Source organism: Caloenas nicobarica, chromosome 4 (genome assembly GCF_036013445.1).
Source record: "Caloenas nicobarica isolate bCalNic1 chromosome 4, bCalNic1.hap1, whole genome shotgun sequence".
NCBI lineage: Eukaryota > Metazoa > Chordata > Aves > Columbiformes > Columbidae > Caloenas > Caloenas nicobarica.
The window spans coordinates 32,827,220-32,852,878 of record NC_088248.1 but is presented as its reverse complement, the minus strand read 5'-3'; the positions used below and the strand labels follow the sequence as shown (position 1 = coordinate 32,852,878).

General features: G+C 37.2%; 1 protein-coding gene across 3 annotated transcripts in view; it reads left to right on the top strand.

Moving 5' to 3' along the window:
• The window catches only part of FBXW7 (F-box and WD repeat domain containing 7), a 177,089-nt gene that overhangs the window by 78,527 nt on the left and 72,903 nt on the right, over window positions 1–25,659 (top strand). Inside the window, exon 1 of one of the 3 annotated variants that reach the window (XM_065633368.1) lies at window positions 16,418–16,762. The exons of the other annotated variants lie outside the window; for them this stretch is intronic. Within the exon in view, the coding sequence (XP_065489440.1) occupies window positions 16,616–16,762 (147 nt within the window). The 5' untranslated portion in view covers window positions 16,418–16,615. Of the gene's footprint in view, window positions 1–16,417; window positions 16,763–25,659 lie in introns of those variants that run through there. 3 annotated transcript variants of the gene reach the window in all.

Sequence of the window (25,659 nt, the reverse complement as noted above, 5' to 3'; positions counted from 1 at the left end):
GTTTTTAAACTCATCAGCTGTATTTGCAAGTGATTTCTTGTTCTACCTCTTGAAGATAGACTCATCCTAGAAGACTCAAACCTGATAGACTTATTTTTAGATTTTCAGGTATGACTCTCAGCATTTGTAGTCTCGTACAGTTCTCCTCATTACTCGGGCTGAATTACCTGCTCCCTTGCTGTGTGCAGTTCTCCTGGGAAACTTGCTTTGCGGCACCAGTGTTGGCTGCAATGGGGGAATCCACTGCTCACTGTTTGTGTGTCAGACGTAAGCCTGGCTCCTCAGGAGCATTCAGTCCTGAGCCAACACAGTTTCTAGTTTAGTCTGCTTGTACGTAGCAATATTGGCAACACACAGTTTTCATCACTACCAAATGCCAAGAGATAATATTGAAACCAAATAAAGTAGCAACTGCTACTGCTGTAGGTGGTGTTGTGCAGCTCATCTCAACTTTTGGATATCTCTGTTCTTTAACCTTCTATTTTTTTATGCCTTTCCTTGTCAACTACTGAATAAAGTCTCTTTCTCATCTGACTTCTTTTGGTTCTTGGCTTTGTGGGATCCTGTGTGGCTAAGGAAGGAAATGGCAAGGTTCCCGCATAACACCACAGTGTGTCCTCCTTGCATTTGCTGCATGTCACCTGGACTTCCACTTGACAGCAGCAGGCTGTCTTTTAATTTTAATTGAGGCTTTCAGTTTCCGTCAAGATGAGTTGTTTTTCATTAACTGCTGTGAACTTTTCTTATCTAGAGGAGTATTTGCTTTGTGATTATCTTAAAATTGTTTCTAAACAGTTAAAATAATTTACGGGTTTATTCAGCTTTGGTTTGGATTTGATGTATTTTGTAGAAAGGGAAAAAAAGTAATGATCCCTTATACTCAAGCTACCATGAGTTTAACTTTGTTCTATTAGTTTTTCTTTATCTAAAATTCTACATTACATGATAGTTTTAATATTGTGTCTAATATTGAAGCCACCTCAGTTAGGAAACAATCACTTAAAAAGTAAAATTAAATCCATGAATTCCTGAGAAGCATTAGCTGCATTAATTCCAGCAAATATTGTGGCAGATTTCTATGATTAGGCAAAATAACTACTTTATGTCAGTCTAGCAGGTGTGAGATCTCCAGATGCAGATATATACTTGCTCCAGGTCAAATGATGGTATCGAGGCATGCGTTTCCTTTCTTACTCCTTCTTGCATGCTTGAAGTTGGTCTGTGACAAAAAGAGGAAAACAATCTGAAAATTACACAAAAACTAGAAGATGCAATTTACTGTGTCCATGTAAAAAAAGTTGTAGGAAACGGTTGTTGGGAGACAGGCAAATGGCAGCCCTTTTTCATCTTAAAGTATGCCTCTTGCTTCGGGGTGATGTCATCTTGAATTTTGATATATTATTTTATTTTCATGCCACTCTCTCCCATTCGAGGTGGGATTCCAGGAGTCATTTTATATTTCTCCATGGATTGTGTTTTGCGGGGAGAATACACTAGAAGTCACTAAAGGTATTTTCATGTATTCTGTAAGGACCTGAATTTTAAAATCCAAGTGAGCAGGTAAAGCTGGAGGATTGTTAGCCAGTGCATGGCAGGTTTTTTCGTTCTGGGTTTCAGGAGCCACATTTGGCTGCCCTGCTTGTCTGAAGGAATGTTTGAGCCCGTCTATGGGAGCTGTTCAATCCTTCTCGACAACAGGCACCATTCAATAAGTCTTTGCAACAAAACTTCTCTTACTTAAACATTGATTTATTTTTCTTCTATTGAGTCTGTCTTGAAACTTAGCAAATTAGGGTATATGAATGTAAAACGTTATTTCTGTGCTATTTGGGCTGTGATGGTGACTCCTCGTAAGGGGTCAGACATAGTGCATGCAGAACCCTCCACCAACTTCCCGAGTTGCTGTCTGACTGTGGGCTGTGATGGTGATTTTGTTGGTTAACCAGGGCTTCCTAAGAACCAGAAAACAGCTTAGCTAAAATGAAGATGAAAAATTCTTGTATAGTTGGATCTACAACCACAAAAAACACTTTGATACTCCTTCAGCATTTGTCATATTTGAACATTTGCTTCCTTACTAAAGGTAATGATTTTTTTAATAGACGGCTTTTCTATATAACATATATTGCATATAACAATGGTAAAGGCTGAGAAGCTGCTTGTTTTTCTTGTAAAAATGGTGTTTTGCAGCATTCTCTGATTCCGGGTACTGTGCTGTCTGGGCATGCCTGTGTAAGTAATGCTGCTGTTCCACATGTGCCTTTTCTTGGTTGTGCGTTGACCCTAGAGAGTGGAGGGGGCAGAGACAGAACAAATAAGCTGTGTTGACGTCTTGGAGCTGGGACAGGAGGTACCACAGGAAGACACATCCCTTGGAGTTTAAATACCCATCTCGCAAATTCCAAAACAAATCTAAAGCCATGCTCACAAAGATTTGAGCTTAAATAGTGCAGACTGGGACAGAATTTTTTACTGCGCAGTGCTTGGTCCGAGCTAGTACATAGAGCCACAAGGATTGAAAGGATTTATTTTCAGTGATTTTTTGCTTTGTATGGGAGGATAGCATTAATTTTTAAAACGAAGGAAAACTATGCATATGTGAAGTGAGAACGGACTCATGTATGAAAGTCTGCAGTTATCGTCAGAATGTTAATAGACTAAAAGCTTTGTAGGGGTAGGGGGAAATAAAGGATCACTAGAGAAATGCTGATCCTTAGAAGTAGTTTTTTGGTGTACAGGCAGTACACACTACTGAGAGGAGGTTGGAGTATTGTGTGTAGGTGGGGTGGTGGTTTTGTAATATTGATGTTAAAATATTTCTCCTTTTTGAGCAGCAGAGGGGGCTGCTATTGCTTTGCTGCAGCCCTACGGAGACTTGTGCAGTGTTCCTTTGCAAAGGCTTTTCCTGTTCTTGCAGCTAAAAACTTGAGGCATGTTTTTTAAGTCTAGGGAATAAACTGGAACACAAGGACTCAGTATTTTTTATTTGTGAAGAAATCTGTTTCCAGTATCTGAAATGATATAGGAATGTTTCCTTTAAAAAATAATTAAGCATTTTCAGATGGCTTGTGTGATAAGAATGTGATGTATAGTTGTCTGTTTTGAGTGCACAGGAGGAGGAGGGAAAACTGTATAGTACAAAAAAAGGTTAAAAAGGGTAGACAGATTCTTCATGCTTGTTATCTCCTGAGTTGTCCAACAGTTAATGCTTTAAAGAGTTCTTAAACTAAATAATAATTTGGCTAAAGCTGTGTCAAAAAGGATACACATTAATACTTGCTCTGTTTGTTAAAACCAAACCAAAACAAACCCCCCAATACCAGACAGCACCAACAAAAACAACAAAAACACACACACATGCCCTGCTGCCCTTACAACTTAATACATTAGCAATGTGACTTTTTTCCCTCTTGCTTCTCCCTGGGATTTGCCTTGTTAATTAAAGCTTCTTTTTCTTTCACATTGCTCTCTTTAAAAGATTAGGAACTGGCAAATTTTCTCCTCCCTTGGTTATTCTGAACTATGGCACTAAAGTAAGATGAGTTAAGTAAGTAACTTAGAATAAACAATAAATGGTTTTTGCAATTGCCAATCAGAATTACTTTTGCATTACCGTGACAGTTTGGTTATTTTGAAGCAAGTTTTGCTGTTTAAAAATTTTTTTTTAACTCTTCTGATACAGAGCTTTGTTTTCATATTGGACTGTAATAATATTACAAATATTCATATTCTGAGATTAATATCAATCAGCACTTCTAACCTTTTACTTTTTTCTCATTTATGTACTACATAGTTTAGTTGTTAATGATTCCAAGCATGCAGGATCATTTGGAAAGGTTATGCAACTGTCATTAAGATGTAGTTTGTTAAATATTTAAGCATCCATGGGAGGAATACAGATTTTCAGTTTCTCTGTAACAGCAAGGTTCTTCCCATGTGTACTCAGCTGCAGCGTGCTTCTTTACTACAAATATCAACACTTCTTTTCAAAAGTACTTCTCACTTGCTCTGCTTTTACTTGGCTGTGTTAAGTAATGGCTTCCTTTGCTGCCCAAGGCTTGCAGAGGTTTAGCTGTACTTTTGCCTTTTGCAAGTAGAATTGATCATACATCTTCACTAGCAGGAAAAACTGGTGGGTTTTGCTGCTCTGCTGATTTCGCCTACCCTGTAAGCAGATCGTGAAGCTTGCTAATTGAGATGTGGGCTCTGCTTGTAGCAATGTGGTTATCCCTGGTATAGGTTGTGGCTTATCTAAGAACTTGGCTATCTAGTTCAGCTTTCTCATGCAAAGTTCTTGGAATACCTAGTAATTAAATTTAACTGTTATGTTAAAATGTCACTTGCAATCAAAGGACAGTAATTTCTTCTATTATAAGTTCTGTTTTCCTTTCCCGTAATGAAGGGTGTCTTACCTCTTTTCAGTATGATTTTTACAATTATTACTACAGAATTAAATGACAGTGCTAATGTATAATTTGTGAAGTAATTGTGTATAGAAGGGAAAGTGAAGAATCTCTGCTTGGAAAGGAAGAAGGGTAGTTGTCGCAGATGGATTGTTTACATGGTTTGGATTTAGCAGCAGTTTGAAATTTATTGAGGTAGATCACAAATTTAATATAGGATTTCTAATAACAATCAGCAGCTGATTAATAAAGTGATCTAAAGCAATTCTATTGGATTTGTTGTAACTAAAACAGTGACTTGCTTACAGATTCGAGAATGGCAAGGGTCACACTATACTTGCAAGGAGATAAATTAGATCACATACACATAGACATGCACACAGATATATGGATAAAAACACATATATATAGGTCTATAAAACACACACACACGTGCACATTAATCCATGGATATTTGAATATATGTGGAGGTATAGCTGTGGCCAAAATTGCCCTCTTGTGATAAGCAGATTACTCACTTTGAATGCATCAGCATTCTCAACAGGCGATCGTTGAGTCTCGAGAAATCTATCTTCCCGCACGGCTTTGTGGCGTCGGTTTGTCGCGAGGTGGCTCCGAGAGGCATCCCAGCTGGGACGGAGGTGCGAGGTGACAGCCCGCTGCCACCCCAGAGAGCTCCACAGGTCTCGCTTAGCGTTGCTATTTATAGGGTCCTGAGATCATTGACTTTGGTCAGTATATTTCCACTCTGGCCACACTTAGCATCAGGTAGTTTCTGATGCTTTCCACCATTTGTCTACATCCAGAACTTTTCAGATTGTAAAGTTCTGGTACCACCCTGCTCAGGCTGTGATCCAGGTGGCAGGTGTGTCAGGTTTCCAGGAGTGACCCCATGGTTGCTGCCTTGCCCAGGCAGAAGGGAGGTCTTTCACTACCTAGTGGGAGCTCTGAGAGCACAGAGGGGCTGTCTCAGAGCTTGGGCTCACGACACCTGTGTTGCGGGGCTTGTGTGGCTGGTGTCAAAGCAGCCTGGGAGAGGGATTGCAACCACCACAGTTTAGCAGAAAACATGATGCTGACAGTTTGGCTTATAGTTTTGACTACAAGATTGTATTTAATAAGTAGATTTTCATTGGGGTTCCCCCCCCCCCCCTTTTTTTTTTCTCCTACCTTCCCCCATCATTACAAAAAGACGCATTTTTTTGATGTGGAAAGAGCCAGTGCTGATTAGTTTCTCATTTAGTTTCCCATTACACAGTTTGCTTACTAGACTGAAGACCTAGCTGAGCAAGGCACGAGCAATTTTCTACTTCTATGCCAATAATTGAGGTCAGTCTTTCAACTCCAGTCAAGGGTTTTACCTCAGCTAGCCACACTGGAAAATAAACCTACAGAGCTTTTGATTGTGACAGATTTGTCTGTGCAGGTGTCTGACTTAATGTACAATTGCACCTTCTTTGCAGCGAAGCTATAGCCTGCATCCCAGAGTGTACACTTTCCTTATTTCCTGGCGGTTCTTAACAGACATGTCCAGTAATTTCTTCTGAACATACATGTATCCATGTAACTCTTTCGTAGCCATGTTGGTTGGTTGTTCATAGGCGGATTTCCAGCAGTTCCCTAGTGCAGAAGAGATGCCAGCCACCTTCTGGAGTGGGGAAACAGTCTCTTGGTTTCGACTTGCTCAGAACTGATGTGTTGCCACAAGGTTGTATTGAATTGCCTTTTAGTTGCTTGGCTTATACAGAGCTCCTTAACAGTAAATATTGGAAAGGAACTTGGCTGTGTTACTCAAACTGGCCATATCAGTTGACTTTGTGAAGAATAAATTAAATGGATACCTTCAGGATAATTACTTGAAGCAGTGCCTTGTAGTCGCACACTTTTTCGTAGGCTTTGAAATCAGTGGCTGTTAGGCACCTACGTGGTTTTTGCTCTGGATCTTTGTTCTCAACGTAAAAATAATCTTAAAAAAAAAAAAACAACAAACTGCAGCAATACCATTTCAACTCACCAATTATATGGCAACAACATTATGAAGTAGAAATCATGAAAATGTGCTTGAAAATACTTTCAATATGCTTACTCAGTTGGGATGCATGGCTTGTCTAATAAATACATTTGAGAGCTCTGCCCCACTTAAATATGCCATTTGTTCTTCATGTTGTTCTTGACTATGTGGCAGGTGCTGTTGCCTGACATGATCGTTACCCCAGATATCTCCAGTCCGTAGTGATACAGCTGTATTTACTATGCATTTTATCAGTGGATGCTGTTGCTCTGAGTGTCAATTTAAACTGCTTCACCTTTTGGGGCTTAACTGAAGTTGGTATTACTGGCTATGAAACTTGATGTAAATGGTGAATCAAAGTGTGAAGAAAGTAAAACTTTTGCTGGCGAGTTTGGTTTTGGTTTTGTTGACACTCCCTCTTCCCAAATTAAATATTCTTTGGGCTATGAATTTGAAGTGTATATTTAGAAGTGTAAGTTGTTATCAGTATATTTCTAGTATTCATTGATGTTTTATCCTTATGAAATCATGAGATATGGAATCAGCTTAGAGGGCCAGAGGAACAGAGGGTGATCTGAGGACCAGAATTACTTTTAACAGCTGCTGCAGGACTGACATTTTTTTTTCCTGATGCATTTCTCACTCACTGTAATCTGCAAAATAGCAGTATGTCCTTTATTTCTGTAAGAGACTTTTCTTATCTGCAGAACATGTTGCTATTCAGCAAACTGTGCACAGTAAAGTGATTTAGATACAACTTCTTGAGTGTAAGGAGGAAAACTAGACGAGGTCAATTTCTATGCTTGTTTAATAATTTCTGAAAAACTGAAATTTCTAAGCTGTCTCAGCAGAGTGTTTGAACAGCCATCATCTAATGTCTACTGACAAAGGGTGGTTTTTAACACATGAACTGTTTTTTCTTTGGTAGCATATGGTGTCTGATCTGTGCATGAAGCTTTGCTTGTGTAGTAAAGATATAACATGAATTTTGTATAGATTTATTAGTCTGCTGTTATGTTTTGTTTAGGTTGCATGTGGATGTTTTACAGATTACTTTATTAGTGAAATTTCTATTAGAAAAATCCCTATAAAACTTAAAACCAGTGTTTCTATAAACTGTTTTCTTTGTCAGAAGCACCTTCTCCATAGTGTGATTAATGAAAATGCTGTCTAAACTTCAACTTAATGCAAACTCTGCTAGAGTTCTGCCCATTCTGTCCTGACCAAACAAGTTCAGGACTTCACTGAATTACAGTAAAACGTGCTTTTTGTTAAAAAAATTTCTATAAAACTTTGTGTGCACTGACTCTGTGTCATCAACTTATGATGTAATGTTGTATCTAGTTAATTGGCATTGAGGTTTTACAGGTGAAAGTCATGAGTTCTTGTGTATGGATGTGTTTCTCTTTAATAATCACTGAAGAACAAGTGGAAAACATTGCTGTCAGGCATCTGTTCTGTTCTTACTTCTCTTATTTCTCCTTTCTCCTCTTCTTGCTAATTTTAAATTCTGTTTCTTTAGTTTGTTATGAGAATTAGCAAGAGAATCTGAGAAGAGCACAATTACTAAGCAAGTGCAGAGATTTCTGTCTCATGCCAAGGCGGTCCAAACCAACTGTTTCCTTATAGAACCTTCCTTCTTTTATGTTTGTTCTTAATAAAAGCTGGTCTTTTCTCCTGACTTTATTACCTGACTATATATTGCATAATATGAAAGGAGCAAATTGTGAATTTTAGTAATATTCAGTGTAATTCAGCTTTGAGAGACAGTGGCTATGCTTTTCAGCTGTGTCATGAAATATGACTCTGTTAATGTTTATTAATTTTTAATACATTGGTTCAATCCCTGTTGCCTCTGCTGAAGTGGAAGATGTACCTACTGCCACCACAGATTGCCAGCAGGGATAAATTCCACTTTATTCATCATCAGAAGTCATTACTACTTTTAAGTATGAGCAATGTTTCCTGTAAGTGCAAATCACATTCTTATGTCATCCAGCCTTGGGTTATCTGTGCTTGGAAGTGGGCAGGAGACTCTTTGTTCTTCTTACTTATAGAGTGTCTCTTAAGGGATGGCAACTATCATGATCATTATTGACCCAAATACATTAAGTGCTAAACAAAATTGAAAGACAATAAATAATGAACACTCTTTTAACCAATGTCATAATTCCTTCAGTTCTGATCCATTGGTCAGATTTTCTAAAACACATGGAAAATAATTCACTTAATTAAAATAAGTAAAAATTAAATTAAACTGGAAGTGACATAGCTAAATGGAAGAAATCAGACTTGAAATCATTCTCTATGGATCCCTTGTTCTTGCTGAATGTAATAAATGTTCCTTCTCTTTAAGCCAGACTTCAGCCAAAGCAAGGACACTTTGAATTGGTACCTTGAGCCATTCACCCATCTGCACAATTTTTGGCTTTGGTGTAAGTCACTAGTCCTACAGCAAGTACACAGAACAGTGTTTACACGTACACGTGTATATGTTTTGGCGGACAGACTGTTGAAACTTTTCCTACGCTGTGCCAGTCAGAATTTGGTACTGTTGTGCTGCTTTTCTTTGCTGGCGGGGTTGGAAGTCTGAGTATCAGACAGCTAGTAAACTCAAAGATAGTTTTGTTTATCTGTATACAACAAGTCAATTTCTATGGAATACTTTTAAGCATTTTAAATAATAAGTGATATTTGAACAAATCAGAGAAACACAGTGTTGTAAGATAAAAATACAGGCAAGGCTTCCCCTTCCTTTTTAAAAAAAAAAGGGGGGGGGGGTGAAAAAAAAGAAAGAAGGCAAGAATAAAGGTGGTAACCATACCAACCAGGAACACCAGCCCTTCCACAGGCTACCTGCTTTTTCTGTAGTCTAGGCATTCATTACTTTGCATATCTTGAGCTTTATAAATAGCTTCACACCCCTTTGCAGGATGCTATTAACCAGCTGAAAAGGATTATATTGCTTAATTTGGTGCTATCAAATGAATGCCAGTGTAACAATCAGTTGTTGCATTTGTTAGATTGATGTTTATTTTACAGTTCTAGTAAGAAAAACACAATCTTGTGTCAAAGTAGGCCTTGATATCTATATTGTTTCAAACATAAAATGTAATACTTTGCATTGTCCAATCTTTTATTTTGGCAGTAGATAATATAGCTAATGTGAAGAGTTACTATGTTGTCAGGCATTATACAAGAGAAAAATTTTTTAAATGCTGAATAAATGGTATCCAGACAGAATTTTTAACTACAGAAGAATTTCTCTTTTTTTGGTGGCAGAAATATTTTTAACACTTCTCTGATATTTTGTTGATTGTTCCCTTTCCCATGTAATATGTAGAAAGGAAGAAATTTCTAAGTCCAAAACTAATTTTTGGCAGTGCTTTTTAGACACTATTCAAAACCTGATAATAATATTTTTAATATTTGGGTACTGCCTTGCGTATATTATGTGCATGTATGTATATTAGTAGAGAATTTCCCATTGAAAGTCTTGCATTTTACATGGAAGGGTGATAGTGATAAGAAAAGCTGATTTACTATATGGGAAACTAATTTTTCAGTTTCCTATCTTCTTTTTTCATAAAAGCAGCTGCATTACTAATAAAAACACCTGCTTTCCCTTCCCCCAGCTTATTCTCAGCTGGGAATTTGACTTGCATTTTAATCCAGTGTTAAATATTGCATGACTTCTCTACCTGTTGTTGTAGTTATTAATTCTTGTCTCAGCTTTATTTAAAGGTGCAACAACAGCATAAATAAGTGGTCAGCAAATAAATTCCTGCAGAGCAGCTGTAGCAATTCTTTTTAACAGCTGGTGCAACTCTGACTAGGCCAAAGAGTTAAAATTGCTTATCCAACAAGTCATGTTACAGCCAGTGAGGACCAGGCAGACATTTCTGGAATATTTGTGAAACACGTTATGATGCAGCTGGATTTCTGTTACATACCTGTAATATTTTCTGAAATGTTTAATGAAGAAATGAAGATACATATTTTAAAGATAGTTAAAAAAAAAAGTGACAATGATAACAAGACCCCATAGCACAGTAAATAACGCCAAATAATATAGGCCTCTGGTTACAAATGATTAAGTACATTTAAAGGCGTGTCTAAATATGGTAGGAGGTTTGGTTTTGTTTTTTTTTTTTTTTAAAATGTGCGTGGTTAAGTATATGTTTTAATGATACAATAGCATGATTAGTTGATATGATAGAGTCTTGTCAATATGCAGTTTTCTAGACAGTCTACGTGTTTCTTTCATAAACACTGAATATGACCTTACGAAAAGGTAGCTTGTGCAAATGGTCCCTTGTAATTTTTCAAATGCTCTTTTGCACTCATACTGTCATGACTGAGGGCAGCTTCCACAGCTCTAGCTGCACGTGCTTGCATGTTCCATTCCTTTTCTTTGGAGATGAAATTCTGTATTCATTGAAATACCTAGGGAACTTTTATCATTGGCATCTCTTTGGGAGCAGTATTGCGTGCTAAGGGATCCATGGACAAAGAGAGGTGATCTAATAGCTCATTGCTGCCCAAAGATGGAGGTCTTGACTACTCTTCGCTTCCAAACACTTATGCTTTTTCTCTTGTCTCATCATATGTTTGGCTGCTTTGTAAGCTGTTTACATTTGCTAGTCTAGTGGAAAAATAACTCAGCAACAGCAAAAAATTGAGTGTTTTCAGGTATCCTACTTCCTGGAGTCATTTCAGAACTCACAAGCCTCACAGATTCTTCAGCCAGTTTAAGGAAGAGTTTGGAATAAAACTGCCAGAGCAAGAAGGGCAGGTACTACTCTTCTTTTTGCTACTTGAATCTCTAGCTGACCTGTTTGTTTCATTTCAGCTCCAAAGATGATCAGCTGTGGGATCAAATAGATCTAATGGAGAACTGTTATTTTTTGCTGACAGTCATTCAAACTCACTTGCATTGGTGTTCACAATAAGAAACTGAATCTAGTGAACCCTTGCTGTTGGTTAGTCTGACCTACTGCTTGGGTTCCCCAGCAGACAAGGCTACTGGAGTTAAATGCCATCCGTGAGTATTAAAATGCAGTAGGTCAAATTTGACTATGACTTCATTTCTCCATGCACTCACACTTAGATACCAAGATGCTTAAACAAATATGAGCGTGCACATGGGCATGAAAAATGTCTAGTAGATACGTTTATCTGATTGTTTCCCCTTTGCTTGATATTTCATACCTTCTTTGGCATCTGCTAGGGGACTTCTGGGGAATGCTCTTTTATGGAGTGTGGAGTATTTTTCCATATTTGTTTGAACTTTTATAATCCTTTTTCAGTAAAGGGGTGTCATACAAGTTGTACCATCTTCCACCAGTAGCTGCGAAAAGCGTATCATCTTCTTGCCCTTCCATGGCAAAAATTTTAAAGTAGCTTTTTTGTATTAGATGCTAACCTCTTTCATCACTATAGTTATTAATGGTCATGCCTCAATATGATTCCAGAGCCAGAATTACAACCAGGAGGTATCATCTCGGTGAGTCCAAGTAAAGAAAATCTGGATGATTCTTCACTATGTTTTGAGATCAAAATTATCTTTTCCATTTGATACCCTCCATACCCTTTTCAGGGGTCTGGGTCATTGTTTTGTTACAGATACAGATTTTTTTTTTTTTTTTAATTGGGTAGACTTGGGTATGATAGAGACTCTTTAGAGCAGCAGTTTTTTCTGTGAAGCACCACTAATACAGTTGCAATTAGTGCAGTGCCTTGTTTCTATACAGCTTATTAGTTTGCCTGTACAAAGCAGGCTTATGTGCAGTGTGTCATTTGGGAGCTACATTTGTATACTGGTATTAGAAACCCCTCACATGGACCACAGTCGCTACATAGGAGTAGTTACTAGTGTAGTACAGACTGCCTCGCTTTGCTAACAAAATGGTTCTTGCTCTTTGTATATATGGGCAGGGGCCAGCATCGATCAAGGGAACAATAAGGCTTATGTATAATGTGAATTATAGTGCATTCTGTATGCTACAGCTGTGCAGAGCTTACTGAAAATGTTATTTAGGAAGTACATTATCAAATATATTCAAAGGTTTATTATACTGATATTATTTTTGAGAAGATGACTTTTGAAATGTTGCAGTGCTCTGCTTTATCCATTTGAGGGCAGCTGTTCACCAATGTTAAGAACTGTGGAAAACCTGTCTGGGGTTCTGCTTTCTGCATTTTAATTTTTCTATACTTGCCAGTACTTCATTTTACAAAGATGTCTCTTTACTGGACCAGCCCCCCCCCAAAAAAAAAAACCAAAAACTTCTGGATTCTTAAGTTCACAGTTAATACTCCCTGACAATCTCAAGCTACTATTTTCAAAATCAGGTTGTCTGGCACTTGTATGTGTCTAAATAAAGTGATCTGATTTCAAACATGATCTGATTAAAGTGACAGACAGGCACCTTTTCTAGGAGCATCACCGAGTATCAGCCCCACTTCATTTAGAAACAGGATGTTAGAGAAATGTATTACAAAGCATTAAAGCTCAAATTTTCATAGTTTCACATTTGTCAAGGTTATATGTGTTCTCACGCTATATAATATTAAAAATACACACTTTTAAAGATAAATGCAACAGAGTGGCTCGTTAAACTTTACGTTTAGAGCTTAGACTAGACTTTTATGTGTAATAAATACAAAAAATAAGTGATATCTACTATATGCAATATATTCCTGACACTTTTAAGATAGCTAGCCCTCTCAGTTTTTGTCTTTCTGTTACCCCGTCTTAATGCTTAAATTAGACTGTATCATACTTTCAGGCTAAGGACTTTTAGTTGTTAAACATTTGTAGCTGTCCAGCAAAACTTTGGGAATTTAAACATTACTGTGAGACATTAATACCTACAATCAGCAATGTGTAGCAAATCTAAGACTAAAACAAAATGATGATATATGGAAACAAAAGCGGGCCAACAAGATCTCATCTGCTAGTGCAAATGGTTTTTCTGGAAGACAGTGATAAAAAAGAGGGAAAATAGGCAGAGAGAAAACGCAAAGCTTTCCCTTATTGCTATGGTACAGTGTGAAATCTAGCATTGTAATTTCATATGGGACAAAAAAAAAACCCCAACTTTAGTTTGCTTTGGCTTTATGCACTTAGAAAGGGGACTGCACTAATTGTGAACATAATACCTTTTTTCAGCTAGAACTGTGTCCCTGTGGAATTACTCTAGAATAGCTTGGAAGTTCCTGAAGAAAAACTAATGTACTGTTGGGACTCTTATCTCAAGCCACAGAAGAAAGGCTGACAATCAAGAATTTTGTCTTTTCAGAAGTGTGAGAATAACCTGTGACTGGAGACTTGTGCTGTGAGTGGTGCTTGGAGGGCACTGTATTTGTCTTGTCTGTTCCCCAGTTGTATGTAAATTTGTAAACAGGCCAAGTTGTGCTCTTATTTTGCACTTGGGTTATGAGCTAATAGTAAAATAAAAAAAAAGGAAGGGGCAAGTAAGCATGTAAAGTAGAAAGATACTAGGCTCTTGTCAACTAATAATGGCTGGCACTAAAGTAGTGTTCTGCCACACTGTCAAATTCTCCTTTCAGCAATTACACAATGAAATAATCTTTCAAAACTGAGTTTACTTCAACAGTTTCTCTTAGCGTGCACACGCAGACATTTCTGTATGCAAATTAATAATTACAGAATATTAAGCTAGAGTCCGAGGTTTGCTTTGTACAAAATACTGTATCTGATCTTATGTTACATACATACTATTCAAATGTCAAATTATATTAATATAAATACATTTTGTTAACTTTCCCATTCTGGAATGACTGAGACAGCAACTTGTACATCAAAAATGAAAAATGTTGACCTGTTGCTTCTTTTTGAATGACACATCAATAGGGATATGTGAGTTGATCTCTCTTGGGTTTTTGGCTCTGTTCTTCACTTTAGTTATTCAAAATAGAAACAGAAGGCTATTTTTTCTCCCTCTTTGGAGTGCTTCAGTGAAGTTTTCTTATTTGAGTGAATCTAAGATCTCAAGAAACCTTTCCAAAGTCTTCCAGCCAAGTGAAAGCCTAATATTTGTTGTATAAAATATGAAGTAATTCAGAATGAAGCTATAAACTGTGATCTAGTGTTATTGCTGTTGAGTACAGGAGAATGGTAAACTTTTTTGGAGTTTATAGGATGAAGTATGAACAAGTAAATGTAAAGGGTCTTTTAGAAGAAAATGTATGTCTAAAGGCGCTTTAGAATGGCATTTGAATGGAATGATGGAATGGCAGAAAAGAAAAAAACCAACAACAAACAATCAGGGCTTGAAAATATTATGCTACCCAGCATTCCGTCATAGCATTTCTGTATGCAGCATCTGAAAAGAAATAAGGATTTGTTGTTGTTCGTCTGAGAAAGAGATATGTTGTTATAAGTGCATGCTTACAGGAATGTATATATACTCAATGAAGCATTAAGGTTTTTTATAGTTGTCATTGTTTGTTTGTTGTTTGTTTATTTTTTAACCATTCAACAAGCAAATGTTTGCTCAGGGGAGGCCCTCTATATGCAAGTGAGACATGCTTACAGCTCGGCTTTTAAAGGGGAAACAAAGAGTAAGTGGAGATGCTAATACAGGCGTGTTTTAATACTGTCTTTTGTGAAGTTTCAGTGTTGTGCTTCAAGCATTAAAGCATTGCTACACTCTCTCTTTTACCCTCACATAATTATACAGTTAATTATCTTTGCTGGGTTGTGCATAAAGGAACTTGCAAGATTTCTTAATGGTCATTTATTCACTGTGTTTTGGACTGTACTGACTCAATTCATACAAGGGCTCTGATGGCTTTCTGCATCTCTTATCAGCAATTTCATAAGACATTTTCATAGGCTTTTGTCTCTTTCTAGTTAGTTTTTATCAAAAAGGTTTTCAAGATTCGAACATATTTTTAAGAAACATGTCCAGGTGCAGGGATCGGAAAGGAATTGTGAGAACCTAGAGGCATTGTAGGAAAGCTAATTTGATCAAGAAATTACTTAAAATGAAAGTAAATCAATTGCGAATAATGTGAGTAATAAACATTGCTGTTCTAGCTTCATTTGGTGGAGTAAGAGCTTTTTTCCTGAAAAATGGCCCTCAGTCAGGTTTGTTGCTAAGGGCAGGCAGCCCTTTCCCCACGTCCTTTGGGAGATGCTGTTCTGGGAGAACGAGCCCCCCTCCTTTCCATTGATGGGGTGGGTAGAGCAAACTGGTACTCAAACCCGTGATGGCCAGAAAAGGGAAGACTGTTCAAGTACCATTGCAGCCCTAGAGCCAAAGCGCCCTGGATGCTGCTCCCCTGCAGCAGCAGGGAAGGGGAGGAGGTGCAGCTGGGCCACCTGTACATAAGTAAGGAGGGCCAGGAAGAAGGAGCTAAAAATCACAGTGTAGGTGAAAATACGGTGATAGCCTCTACTTTTAACAAAAGAGCACGTTTTGAGCCAATATCTTCATTTTAGGGGACTCCGTTTTTATTTTCTTTTCCAGCGTGTTGTGTGTTGGGGGTTTTTTGTTTGTTTTTGTTCTGTTTCAGTTTTTTAACTTTTGGACTTAGTAATATATATGGTTTGTGGAGATGGTGGTTGAGATACAGCAAAGTCCAGGTCAGCTTTTTAGTCACTAGCTGTCAAATTTTATCAGAAGTCCAGAAGAAGTCTGCCTGGAGAGTGATGCAGTTGATCCTGCAGTAACACTGGTACTGTCTGAAGGTTGCAATCTCCTTGGATTCTCCTTCTGAAAGCACAACGCCGACTTATAAAAAAATAAATACCTATAATATTTTTTAAAAAATCTTCCTTTAAAGCACAGGCATAAGCACCTGTGGCTATTAAAACTCCTGACGGTCGTGGTTTTCTTCTTCTCTTTCATTCCACGTATCCCTTTTTGGAGAAGGGCTCCTCTGACATTGCAGGGGAGGTTCCACCAGCTGTGTGACTGGCAGGCGCAGTCTGCCTGCCCCTTGGTAGTTTAATTCCTGTCTATACTAGGATAGCTTGCACTTCACTGAGCAGCAGACAGGTCAGGACACTTGGCAGAAGGCTGAGAGACAAAAGCAGCAGGCTGTGGGGAGCTGAATCACCAGTCCGAAAATTTAAAAAAAAAAAAAAAAAAGTCATGCAACTCTAGAAGCAAAGTTTTCAGCAATGTTCTTGCATTATTAGTAGACTTGACAAAGTAAGAACGATAAAATGTCCAAACCTGGGAAAACTGCAATCAACCATGGCTTGGTTCCTGTTGATCTTAAAAGTGCCAAAGAACCTCTACCACACCAAACCGTGATGAAGATATTTAGCATCAGCATCATTGCACAGGGCCTGCCCTTCTGCCGTAGGCGGGTAAGTGTAAAAGTCTTTAAAACTTGAATTTTGATCGCTTGGCTTGTAGCTCAGTGCTTTGTCATGGTGCATTCATTCCATGAGGAAATACTTATATCTGTATTATCTGTTCACTCGGAGTGCCATAGAGGAGCCCTCAGGTCATGTATTTCAATACTTCTTGTGCTTGAATTGAATTAAAATGCGTACATGGTGTCTTAACTATTACTCATTTAAAAGGGACATGCCAGAGAGTCTTTTATACTTGTAAACCACGTAAATGAAAACAAATGCTGTACAAAATAGGTGCATTCATAAATGTGTATTTTGCTTTTATTCACTCCTTTAGGTGATGTCGATCGTTTTGAGTAAAATCTATTGAATGAACTTCTGAATGGTATCGGCACGTGCAACTTGTTGAATACCAAAGTAGAGAATTTAGAGGTGTTAAACTAATTACTATTTAAACTTTTTCAGTAAGAATTCTTAAAATATGATTTTAATACTTTTGTAACTCAGTAATGGAGAGAACATTTTTGCTGTTACAGAAAACAAAAATAGCGTGTTACTATGTGGAGGTTGCGATATAGTTTATATATAGACAATCCTAGCCTGACAAACTATCACGGGTCTTATGCTACAGCTTCAGGGACCATACGAATAAAGTGGCTCTTAAAGCACATTATGTGAGTTGGTTTTTTGTGTGTGTGGTGTTTGTTGTTGTTGGGTTTTTTTAAGTCTTTTAGATTATTGAAAATTGTATATGATAGAAAAAACCAAAAAGCGAATATTTTCATATCAACTTACATCATGATTTTGTTACTCAGTTTGCATAGTGCTGAGCTCATAATCTTTAAAGTAAAATTAATTTTTCTTCTTTATTACTCTTTGGAACTTTTTTCAGTAAAATTATAAATAAACTCATTCTACATAATTAATTTTCCCAACACTACTTTGAGTTTTCTATTGCTATTGAATAAATACTACTTCCAATTATTGATGCAAGTTCTTAAATCTACCTCAGCTTTTTAAAGTGTGCTGGCTTTCCTTGGATGTCAACATATTCCGTAAGCTTCATTATTTAAATCATGAATGAAACTTAAATTTGACAAGATCACCCTTGAAAGCTTAATTTCTTTCTACCGTGTTGCTTTGAATGTCTGAGAATGTTTCTTATATGTAAAAAAGTATATTACATGTGTTGAAAGCTAGCAACATATCAACCTGCAGCAATGCAAAAATTAGAACCCATATATATTGTACACACGACTGTTTAACGTTGGATTATGTGCATTTCAGAAAAGTATTTTTTCTTCTGAAATTAGGTATTCTACATATGTTTGAACATTGAATAGGAACATTTCATAAGGTCGAAAGTGATAAAGTAACCCTCTATATTTTAATAGATGTGCTTTCAAATTTTTTTAATATGATTTGAGAACTGTTTACTTAAAAATGAGCATTTGGGATATTGATAGTCTTAGTTCTTTTGTCTTGGATAAAACCTACAGTATAGAGCATGGCAGATAAGTTTAGTAGATATATTCATAAGTCTTTTTGTGGCTATATTAATATGCTATACTATTGGAACTTTAATGTTGATGTTTTATGCATGTATTTTCTCTAATGAGAAGTGTGGTCACACATTAACTTATCACAAATATGAAAGATCTAAAGCAGTTCTCTGAATACTTTGAGTTGTTCCAAAACAACCATGACTGATCTGGGTCGTCCTGTCGTACACCATGTTCAAGCAGTTTAATGACACAGAGGTTTTAGGTCTAGGAAGGTTTAAGAAGCTGTTCAGCATCTACTTTAGTTTTAGCATTAGGACTAAGGAGGAAATTAAGAAATGCTGTAATTGTGTGTTTTACCAGCTAAGCTATTATCAATCTATTTATCTTCTGAAACTAATAATTCTCAGTGTGATGGCTGCTGATAAGTGGAGAAGATGAAAGCTCTGCTTTTAGTCTCATGCCTTGCAGCACTCAGAGCCTGTGTGTAGCTCCCAACCATTACCATATTGGGTTTCTTCCATGCAAACACGCGTAGGGTGCGTGTGAGATCTGCATTTTCATTGCTGCATATTTAAAAAGAAAAAAGCCAACTGAATTTTGGATATCAACAGATGAGAGAATCAATACTTTTGTTACATAGATTTATCATTTTATTTAACACAGCAAGAACAAAAAATTATTTTCATGTAAAATATGAGTTCTGACACAAAGTCTGCAATGCTTAGATTTATTTTATTTTAATTCTATTTTTCATATAAGTAATGCATAGAATTATTTAGCATTTAATTTTCAGACCTAAACTTGATGTGCTTTAGAACATAAGTTACAGGTTGCTCCTAGGTTTTTAAGTTGGTAATATGTCAATGCCAACTTTTTTCTGGCAAGCACATGATTGAGTCATTCAGACACTGACCTGACTTAAAGATTATTGACCTTCTCCTTGTTCGAACTCATTTCTTCCCCTCCTTAATTGTACGTCAAACCAAAAAAACATCTTCAAAATGTGCACTGTGATCCTTGGGAGTAAAAGTGCTTCCTTTCTGAGAGCTGACAATTCATGGCTTCTGTATCCTCTGTGTTAGTTATGCTGGGGCTTCTATCAGGAAGTGCACTATAAATGGTCACAGGATTTAACAGTTTGCCCTTATGCATTTTGTCAGCTTGCTCATGTAGTTAAAACACTTGTCTGCAATACCACTGATCCGTACCCAGTTAAAAATAGTATTACGTAGCATTCTTTGTGTAGCACTTGAGGATAACTTCAGTGCATAGCTCTAAAAGTGCTGTGCTTATACAATGAACATACGTATTCCCTCAAAGCTGTCACTGAAAACATTGATGCAGTGTTGTCAAATGTAGACATAGCTGTGGTCCTCTTTAGCTGTTAACATATCGTTTGTAGGCACTGAAGTGGATTTTGCAGTATAATGTGAAGAAGCACTGAATACCTTCCCAGTAGTGCACACTTGAGGTATCGGGTGTCATTTAGCTCTTCTGTGTGGTGTAACTGCAGCTGATCATTGAACATACGAGATAGTCACGCATGTCACAGATGTTCCACAATCAAGTGCTGTATTTCGTTTGCCATGGTAAATACTTTCAGTTGACAAAAAATTGGTCTCTTAATTAACTATGTGATTTTTCCCTTAGGCTGCTTTTAAACTACTAACAGTAGAAGTGTTTTTCATTCTGAACTGTTCCAATTCTTAATGATTTCAAAAGCTGTACCTTAAAAATAGATTTCTTCCCTCGTTAGTTTTCCATGTTTTTTCCTGAAAATTCCAGTAGTTGTTGTTCTTAGAGGCTGCTGTATAACAGTTTCATCACATTGAATGTGTGTTTTTAAGAAGTGCTAATAAGCTGGAGAATTTGTGCAAGTGACTTACGCACTTGCAGCATTCCTTCATTTCAAATGCTTTAGGGTAGCACTGAACTGTTATAAAGCAGGGGTTTCAGTGTGCAACCTGTGGCATTCCAACTAGAAAAGTCAAGGCAATAAATGTATCCATTTTCAGTGCCCATACTCTCAGAAACACCAAAGATATTCTGTTAATAGTTTTGCTATATATGTGTATGTTTCACCCCTAAAATGTATCCAACCAAATTTTGGCAGTTCATCAGTGAAATGCTTCCCCCTCTAGGATGTACTTGTGTCTTGGGTGAACATGGGATAAAGCATTTAAGCATTGATTTATATACCAGCCTGTCTTTTTTGTACGTAAGAGTATCCACTGGTTTTACACGTGACATGCGGCATTGGTCCATTTGTTACTGCAGTGGAGCACTTGGAAAGAGACTCCATTTCTTTTGCTTCCTCCGGTTGACTGATATGCTTATAATTTATTTGAAATACTAATGTGTTGTAGCATGAACAATTTCACTTATTTGGACTTGTTTCTTTCTCCCTTCATTTCTGTGTTAAAACAACCAATACACCCTTTTCATTGTCAGTCCAATCTATGTCAATGCTTGCACCAGCAGTTTAACCAAGTAGTCCGTCTGTTCAGTTTTTCAGGGAAATGTAGTCCTGAAATTTTCTGTAACAAATCACATTTATTGCTTGAGTATTGCGTGTTATTTCATGGATGACAGTAAGAAGTTACTTAATGGACAAAAAAAACTATTTAGCTTTCTCTGAGATTATATATCCTCTCATCTTATACTTCCTTGTATTTCAGCTGACTTTGGATCAGGTCCTGAGTAATATGAAAAAGAACTTAAACACAAAAAGAAAAAAATTCTCCTTTTCCTTCAGAATTTTTTTACCATTGGGTCAGAAGAGCATAAGGGAAAAAATGTGAAAATGTACATGCCTTTGCATGCCCATAGATGTATATGTGTATAATTAAATTTAAGACTTAAGGGAGTCTTAAGAGTCTGTCATGGGACAAATCAGAGCACTCCCACATGCCTGCCTCTTTTACAGGAGTCTTTTTGGTTCTGAGCTTTGTGGCAAGGAACTTGCGTAATGGTTAGTGGTGGTAAGAAGCCTCTTTGAGTGGCTGTCAGAAATAATTTCATTCCTAAGCTGGTTTAGCCTTTTCTTCAAATTTCCTTGTTTATGTTAGAATTTGTCACCTGAATGTGCAGATCATGGGCTGATCAGTTGATATCTACATGAAAGGAGGCTTGTTCTTGTCCACTCTGGTTGTTTCTCCTAAAGGAGTGTGTCCATTGCTCTGGATATCCAAATATTCATGATAAAGACAGCCTTCCAGAGGTTCTACTTTTCATTGTTAAACTTAGAATTTATAGTGTTTGTTTTCTTGCTTTTATTATTTTTGGAGTTTCAGTTTTGGAAGACCTTTGTAAAGAAATAGAAGGATTTTGAGTGGAAAGAAAGGAATACTGAAAAGTCTTGTGTAACACTGCCTAGAGGGTAACTCCTTTTAGAAGATAAATAATCTTGAATAATGAACTTTTTCCTCTCTCTCCACTCTGAATCTGCTTTTCCCATGCCTTTAATCTCCTTCAAGAGGGGAATAAAACTTCTTCCTGCATGAGGTGATAGCCTTGAAGAAAAAGAATGTTACTTATTTTCTCCATGTGGTGCAGAGGCAGTCTAAAAATTATCTTCGCCTTTTTTTTTTTTCCTTCTTTCTGCAGTTATCGCTTTCATTTTGCTTTCAAACAATGCTGTACTTGAGAGGTAATAAAATAGGAGCTACAGAAGTAGTGGACAAATCCCCAATTATCTGGTCAAGTCCAGGTGGGGTGGTTCAACCTGACTCAGCTGAAGAGCCCTGTGGTCTCCCAAGCTATGCTTACAAGAGGTTTGTCAAGTCATACCAAAATCCATCTTTTTTTTTTTAACCTCAATACCATGGATGCAGTCAGATGTAGCCAATGTTTATGGCTCTGTAGAACTAGATACAGGCAGAAGTATGCTTGTCTACCCCTCCCCTTCCCTGGGGTGTTACAGAAGCTCTGGGCTTAAGATAGCATTTGTAGGAGGGAGCTCTTAGTTTGTTCAAACAGCTGTTCCCTGTGTCCCCTGAAAAAAAGAAAATTGCTAGCTAAACTGTGCATATCTAGTCTGACCTGTTGTATTGGGTCAAAAATACTTGGACAACTCCAGACAAACCTCTGACAACTTTGCTTGGGTTTTTTGGTGGCGGGGGAGAGTTGATGGGTTTTTTTCACCAAAACTACTGCGACATGTCATAGCACTCCCTGAGTCTGCTTTTTCAGGATATTCAGTGATCCTTTGTCACCATATTGACTCTTGAGAAACACTTATAAAAGCAGCAATCGGAAACTCATTTATATTTAACGCTAAAATGTTTTTCTTTGTGGCTTTGCATATAAAACTTCCATTTCTCGTACAACGAGTGGTGCTGTCTCTTACAGACCAATGCGCGGGTGCAGATGCTAAAAGCCTGTTAGGAGGGTTCTGCAGTCAGTCACTTCCTTTCAGGAGGTGTCAGAAGGAAGGTTGCCTGGGCAATTTTACTCCTTTGTGCCTGATTGTTTAGATGTCTTTAGAAACCTTTATTGTTATTCACGTTGAGCTATTCAAACATGCTGGATTGACTTTGTGAAAGCTCTTTACCTGCTTAAAGTCTGTCCGTTTTATCATCTCAAGCTGTGGAGGCTATAGAATCCAGCGGAAGAAAAGAGGGAATGGGAGACAGAGTGATGCCATAAACTGACCCAGCTGCCTCTTTGCTGATTGATCATGCCAGAGAGGAATTCATGAAATGTGTAATTAAATACTTCATTTATTGCTTTGAAACCAAATTGCCTTAACTGTGAATCTCATTTTTTTCTTTTTGCAGTCCCTTGTATCACCAAGTAAACACTTTTTGTCTTTCCACAACAAACGAAGCTATTTTAATTTCCTGAACAAATCTTTTTCAGGTAGGGGGAAAGGATCCTTTGTGAGTTAAAAATGCTCAGCCGTGACGTGACTGTCTCATAATACAGATACACAAAGAGAGCAAATCAATTTTAACTGGCAATCTTTGTTCTGGCATTGCCCAGATAATGACTGGAAGCTGAACTGAACTGGAATGATACCTAAGCAGGATTGTAGCATTAGCATCTCGCTCTCAAATCTCTGCCACTTATCACAGCTGTTTGATTGTTGTTCCTTAGGTGCTGAACTGTGGCTGTCACAAAATGATGCTTTTACCAGTTGAAATAGATCCACTCCTCAAAGTGAAAATCGGATCTCATTCCTGGTTTCACTGCTCAACTTGTGTTTTTCTTCCAAACTGGTGCACTGTCTCACTCGCCCTTCTCCTAGCCTTGGAGTGCTTACGTTGCTTTCTCCTGACACCTTCTCACTGATATTCATCATCTGTTAAAAGTGAGCCTCTATTTCCTCTCCTCTTTGCCCTCTTTCCATCTCCTGGTACACTTATTTATCTTCACGATAAAATTGTTTGAGAATATCGTTTTGCATAGGGACAAGAGGCAGTATCTTTCTAAATCAAGTATTTTATAATGTTATTCAGTTATTTGAAAAGGCAAGAAGACAACACTGGAGTTGACATGACTTTTCCTTTTCTTTGTTTTTAGTCAAGGAAATGTCTACTCTTGATTTGTTGTGTTCCTTTAAATATTTTTTGAGTAACCAGTTTGATTGTGAGGCTTCTTGGTAAGAGGATTGAGATGGTTGCAGATTGGTTGTGTAGTCATATGCATCTTAATCACATTTCAGAAAAAATTCTTTAGCTACCTCTCAAATAGACATGATTTTAATTATGAAATATACAATCTGTGAAGCGGGGTAATGATTTTTCTTAAAAATTCAGCTGATAATTGCAAACTGTACTACATTTTTAATATGCTACAAATATAGGTTTGTGAAAGAGAAGTGCTGGTTATGTGTGTCGTATGAAAATGCTGACCCTGTGCAAGGTGGTGATATAGTAAATCTGTTTTTAATAACTTCGCTCTTATCATAACATTTTGAAGTAGTAAGCAAGACACTGTAAGATTTGTGTGTGCAGTATTTTTCGTCTGTTTTGTAGATCATATGCTAATGTGTAGCAAGACCACCAAAGATCTGATGACCCTTGATTGATAAAAGGAGGAGAGAAGAAGAATGATTTAAAATACATAAACGATACTAAAAGTCTAAATATATTCTTCTATACATGTACTTCCCTTACAAATTACCTGAATTTAGTAATAGTTCCTTAACCCAACTTATTTTATACTTAGCATCAAAGGAACTCAAAACACTAGGTAAATGCTAATGTGTTAAACTTCTTTGTGAGCTATGGAGATGTTTTGGTTTTGCAGGAAATAGTATGATAATGTGGCAGAGACAGCAAATGTTTTATGTTGTAATTAGAAAAATGTGCTGCTTCTCTGTTTCAGATGGTTCATTATTTCAGGTAGTTTATTAAGCTTGTACATGCTGCATTGCTTTGCATATGCAAGGTAGTAGGTAGAATTTTGTTTGTAAATTGTTAAAAAGAAGCAAGTTGTATGTAGAAGACTCAAGTTGGTAAAAACTATTTTAGGAATTCGTAATATGTAAATACGTGCAAATTTGAGACCAAATATGTTAATATGTGTACCTTCCCGTGGAATTTCTGAAATTGCATTTGACTCCAGTTTCTGTAGTCAGCATATACTTCAGTTTTATAATGTGTGTAGCGTATAATGAAGGTAACCGGTTGTGACTTACTGCTCTTACATTGTATTGTGTGGGAACTTTCCTCATGATTTATATGCCCTCATTTATATATACAGATGTGGGTTTTAAAAGTGTACTTTTATTTACCAGTATTACTATTGGTATTATAATGATATTGTCCTAAAAGCTGTATGCAGAATTGTCCCTGCACAGAGAGCTTACTGCTTCTAGAGATGAAAGACAGAAGGCAAAATGGGAACAGAAACATCATGTGGTGCTGCTAAAACAGAAAATTGTTGCTTGGCTCATAGGCCAGGAGCCTGTAGGTGACACTGTCCTGCTCTTTTTCTAAGGATACTCTCCCAACAGCATTTTACTTTCTGAAAATGGAAAAACAACAGCAGAGGAGGTGCTACAAAGGTTTTTTTGGTATGTTTTTAGTCCTATTTTTTTTTTCCTGATTACCCTGTATTTAGGTAGCCTGACTACTATACTTAAACAGTTCAGGTTTTGTTGCTCAAAGTGAATCTGCATGATGGTGTTCTATAAGTACAAATGGCAGTCTCTTCCAAAGCATGCTGCTATTAATAAACCTAACACAAGATTACTTCTCATGATAACAGCAGCAGCTGGCAAGAATGTTTGCAATTTTAACATCTTTGCAGCACTACTACATTCCGTCTTGCATTTCTCCTGTTGTTCATTGTCAGTGAGATTTCAGACTGAATTCTTACCATGAATTTCTTCATGGCCTTGCAGTCTTCCCCTCTTTTGTCTCTCCTTTTCTGAATCCTGTCTAGATACCAAGC